The following is a 5,522-nucleotide window of genomic DNA, read 5'->3' as shown; positions in this document are numbered from 1 at the left end:
CCCATTGGAGTAAAAGCAGGTGTTTTCCTTATTCTAGACCATCGCAAGGCTTACTGCGGAGTCGTCTATCAGACTACAAAAACGAAGCAAACAGACAAATACAGTCCACATATACATTCTGTCCAGCAAAAGAGAACCTTAGATAGACAGAACTGGTTTATCGGACTACGATACATTGATGAGAGATCTATACCAATATGCGTTGACGAAAGAAAAAAAAACAAGATACTTTGATGAAAGGACTACGCCAAACCCTTATACTCCCATTACTTGGTCCTTTTTAAAAATCCCAGAGACGTTTCATATGCCATGACCATGGTCCAACAAATGTTCATCAAAAAGACAAACTACTTTATGAAATCGTACGCCACCGCAAAACCATACAGATATTTACTGATCGACATAAATCAGGGTACTCCCGAAAAATTGAGATTGAGAAGCAACATTTTCCCATGGGAAAATCAGGATGTGTTCTTGGATGAGGAAAAGTATAAATAGGGATGGAAAAGGATGTATGGTCACTTCTTTGCCTACTCGCATAGGAGATGGACGCACCCGGAGCGACAAAGATTTACAGGAGAGTTCCCTGCCGATGTATTCATTTAGAAGAGGTCACCAGTCGTGACGTTGTTTACGTACAATGGACGGAAAATGTGCACAATGTACATCAAGGAATGAACTGACAAAAAAGTGAGCCATCGAAAAGATCTCATGGTAGATCAGCTGAAGGAAATAAAAAAAATCAGAACAGAAAACAGATGTTACGCATATAAATGGAACTGTATAGAGAGGATTCCAGCACAAAGATCGTGTTTCTGTTTCGGAACAATAAATAAAACTGTATAGAGAGGATTCAAGCACAAAGATCATGCAGGTGCATTGCGATCGTAAAAAAGAGGCACACCATCGGAATATACAATACTAGTCAAGGCCAGATCGAAGCACCGTACAAAAGCTCTTGTTTAAGAAACAACGACCTTAATAAATCAAGAAAGTTACAAAAGCTCAACCAGATGTATTGGAATCATATTGATCTACATGACCTTATATAATGACAGGATATTTCATCCAAAATAGCAGGATCGAGCTATATGGATAAACATGTAAAATGATAGAAAATCAAGTCCAAAGACCAGAAGTCATGTAAACCGAGAAAAAAAGGAGGTGAATGTCAAATTGAGATAACTCAGTGGAAAAACAGCTTTGACACCAACGACACTGGGACGGCAAGAAGACTCATATTAAGACCAAAAACCGATACAGCTTCTTCACACGGGTCAAATCACATCTGTTTGTAAGTGACTTGAAAGCATATTGGACTACAGTAGTAAAAACTCTTTATGATAACAAACATCAAACGGTCATTCAAGGTTAGCTTACACAAAAAAAAAGAGGGGTAGGAAACAAACTACGAATGAAAATATGGAGAGAGAAATAAAACCCGTAAGTCAATGAGTTACCAATACGCGTCATGTAAACATCGAAAATATTAAAATTATCGAAAAAAAGTTGCTAATTAAAAACAACAGAAATGCCGTACAACTTTTAAAGTTCGGAAAAGATTGTACACGAAATCATGGGGAGACAGGTTGTATAAAACCTGTACCAAAATTAAATCGGTTTACCCAGTAGAGCCCATAACACGGAAAACAACGATGAAATGTAAACATTGAATAGGTGATGAAATAGACGACAATAAAAATGTACTTATAATACACCAATACACCATTCAAAGGATCTTAACGTTCCGATTGTAAATATCAGTTGCATGAAAAGAAGTTAGAATAGATTGTCAGTATAATCTTCAGACATTAGATAGGTCATAATAGAAACATAACTTATTTAAACTAAACTATACAAAAATATTAACATTGCACAACATGTTATAATTTCCTTATAACTGTAATGAATTCATAAAGTACAATAAAAAGTGTTTAAAATTCAACATAAAGCACAATTAAACTTGCAAGTTAAAAAGGAAGTTTAAAACATCTGTCTAATCCGTAAGAGATGATCTACCTTTTTAATGCTCCCGTGCAGGTCCGCGTGTTAAAAGAATAGGCCTGCAGCAGCGCTAAGCTTTACGTAAAAGGCGACTAAATAGTGCTCAGAACCCTAGCCGGGGGCTAGGGCGCTTTGCCCACAGAGCAACTGGGATGTGTGCCCCAGGTGGTTGAATGGGGTACCCCTGGCGTGTTACATGCTGGGGTTGTCAGGCTATAATACGGAAAACCTGACCGCAAACCATAGTGGTGCACCGTGTTGGGAAAGATGCCACGTTCGTCGCACGTTCAAGAACCCTACTGTAGTATTCTCCCGGAGTAGGAACCATAGGGCTCCGCCACAGGAGGCTAAATTGCCGGACCCTACCCACCTCTCCCTATTTCCAGTGGCAATCAAAATTTGTCGATCCCATTGTCCTTGTGTCCCATTCCTTTTTCATTTGATCATCATTTCATGTTCATTTTATCATCAATTTCATGTTCATCGTCTGAATATAGCTGAAATATTGCTGCTCGGACGTTTAACCCCAACAAACAAACAAAAACAAAACCTTTTTAATGAGTATTCAAATTGAATTACAAAATCAATTTAAAGTTAACACAAAAAGATAAAGAAATCAGATACAAAATAGCAGGACAGTAATTTCTAATTCTGAAGAATAACAAAGAAACTAACAGATGTATTCATTTTATCCATTCTAACATTTGAAAACTGATTGAATGCAGTCTCCAGATACAACAGTAATGAATACAGTATCAACTTGGGTCAGTGGTCTAGTTCTTTTAGAGTTTATTCCTTTCTTCGATATTATATGATGAAATATGTCAAAGAGACAACAACCCCAACGGGTTGAAAAATGTGAGCTCAAAGCCACCCATGGGTCTAGTGAATGATGAGAAAACCACCACAGCACTCTATATAAAGTAGTGCTCTTGAACCGTTTTAGAAGTGAATGCTACGTTTATTATTTGAAACACTTGAGTTTGACCTACTGATTTAGCATTAAACACTTGCAAATTCAGTCTACATTCTTCTACAGTTTGCAATCATTATGTTAAATAAAAGCTTGACATCCTCACGGAACTGGGGATTCATAAAACTGTAAATCACTGGGTTTATGGAATTGTTTATAAAATACGACTTCAAACAAAACTTATAAACAACTTCAGCTGCTGGCGACAGTAGTTCCTCAAAATTCTTAACGATATTCCTTACTACCATTACAGTGAGAAAGGGGAGGAAACTCAGCACAAAAACAACTGTAACGATCCCAAGCATTAGCGTTATTTTTGACGTTGGAATATTTCGCTTGGGTTTTCCACTCACATCTTTTACAACAGTCGACTTTCGGGAAGACAGTTCCACGGGTGAATCCTCCGAAGCTTTTTCAACATTTGTAAACGACGTATCGTTAGAAGAAACCCTTTTATTGTCATTGACACTGCACTTTGTTTTTACAGACAAAATTCCTTTCCTCTTTTGCCTTCTGATATATAGAACAATTTTGGTATATACGATAGAAAAGAAAACCACACAGCTAACAAAATACAGGAATAACGACCCATAATACAAAAGAGGATATTTCGTTCCTTTCATGGAGTCGTCTGTCGAGCAATCGACAGCTTGGATCCCTTGAATACCAATATCCTTTGTTTTCTTTCCAAAAACAACGGCAGCAGGCCAACATGTAATTATTCCTATGAAGATAGCCAAATAACAAATTCTTTTCGCTTTATCTGACGTCATTTGTTTTCCGTACTTACATATTCTACTATGTCTATCTATGGCTACAGCCATCAAAGTTACAATCGATCCCATCGTCGATAGCGACTCTACTGTTCGGAGAGCTTTGCACGCACCGGAAGCGTAAAACATGTACGGGTACCGCAGATCAGCAATCTCAGTTGGCATTCCAATGAGCACCGTAAGCATGTCTAAAATCGCCAAGTTGATGATGAAATAACTTGTCGAAGTTTTCGATTTCTTTCGTGAATATATCACTATGACTAAAATATTTCCAAAAAGTCCTGTAAATATCAACAATCCCATATAGATCATTACTGGCAGATACCGCAAGGCTAATTCATCATTAAGTCTCTTCAAAATTATTTCAGGATTCGCTGTTGAATCATTACTTGAATTTCCAGCCATACTTGATATGTTAAAGTTTTCCATTGCCATGTAAACCGTATCTATTACGTAATCCAGACTAACTTTTCAAAAATGTGTTGTTTTTTTTTCCATTAAATCCGTGATTGGTTCCGAATAACTATACTGTATGATAACCTTTCAGTATCCGGTTAAAAGTTCATCATTCCGCTGTATTCGCACGGTACACATGATAGATGTATAATGTATGTACAGTGTGTGAGTTGATCCAGGAAGTGGTCTTTTGGTAATTGCTTTTAAAATGACGAAGACTTTAAAACAGGAAGTCATCTTACATTGAAAAGAACTTACCGAGTTATCTTGGTACTTTCGGCAAGTAAGTAATTGAAACACTTAAAGCTATCCCCCTATCTCACTTTGATTTATATTGGCTATCTATAAACGTTTTTTTCTTCCTTGATCTGATGAGGCTAGTATTAGAAAGCTTTGATCGTGATACATTTATATGATATATATTTCAAAATTGGGTCTTAAAAGGCATAAATTATCTTTTAATGAAGAAATGTAATTTCCAAAAATCTGGAAAGAGGCCATCATTGATGTAGATTATGCAATAAAAAAGACCCCTGATGCTGTATGCATATGCCCCTAAAACGTTGCCATTTCTGTTTTTTTGAAATAATATTATATTGTCAAAAAAGTCAATTTTGGGTCACAAAATTTAATTCTGTGTCAAAAAAAAATTGTGAGTTAAAATTCAATTATGTAAGACAAAATTCAATTCCGTGTTACAAAAGTCAATTCTGTGTCACAAAAGTCAATTTTATATGCAAATTAGTTTACAGAATCCTTTGGCTATGCAAATGAATTCAAAATGTGCAGCATCATGTACACGTGTTTTACAAACTTAAAGCATTCACTGCAATTCAGTGGATAAGGTACGAATGTGCACGGTTATAATAAAGCACATCTCGCCCGACCTTTTCCACTCAACCGAATTTCTTGTGTCATACATCTGTATCTTGCAAAATATCGTGAGGGAAAGTGGAACAAAATAATCTTTCGCCGACTTTTACAGATTAACAAACTTCACCGCACAACATATTTCTAACATAATTTTCTAGGCTAATCTGACGATTGATTTCTTTTTCCAGCAAAATTTGGGACAAATACATTAATACAAATATTCCTGTTAAATTTTAACAAATTTGGTTACGATTAACAGGTCGGGCAAAAGCATTTTATAGTTGAGTTGAACGATGTCAGGAAATGATCTCGATTCGCCAGGGAAAATCCCAATAAATCGAAAGTAGAAAAATCGCGTATTTTAAAACCTGTTTTATCTAACAATTCTCAAGAAACGTATAATAGCAGTTTTAGTAATTTCAAAAGAGTAGAATGCAACTTAA

The 5,522-nt window shown here is 36.2% G+C and overlaps 1 protein-coding gene across 1 annotated transcript; it reads right to left on the bottom strand.

Moving 5' to 3' along the window:
* Positions 1–2,542: 2,542 nt before the first annotated feature.
* On the bottom strand, positions 2,543–4,495 carry LOC148628204 (orexin receptor type 2-like). The gene has a single exon (XM_088584585.1). The coding sequence runs from the start codon at positions 4,183–4,185 to the stop codon at positions 3,028–3,030; it is 1,158 nt and encodes a 385-aa protein (XP_088440711.1). The 5' UTR covers positions 4,186–4,495; the 3' UTR covers positions 2,543–3,027.
* Between the last annotated feature and the right edge of the window lie 1,027 nt (positions 4,496–5,522).

Source organism: Perna viridis, chromosome 1, assembly GCF_037379345.1.
Source record: "Perna viridis isolate PV_CMFRI_1.1 ecotype Kerala chromosome 1, ASM3737934v1, whole genome shotgun sequence".
Lineage (NCBI taxonomy): Eukaryota > Metazoa > Mollusca > Bivalvia > Mytilida > Mytilidae > Perna > Perna viridis.
The sequence above is the reverse complement of the archived record's forward strand: the minus strand, read 5'-3'. Positions and strand labels throughout refer to the sequence as shown.

Bases quoted from the DNA above. Each gene is read 5' to 3' on its own strand.
- LOC148628204 (XM_088584585.1), bottom strand. From the start codon at position 4,185: ATGGCAATGGAAAACTTTAACATATCAAGTATGGCTGGAAATTCAAGT.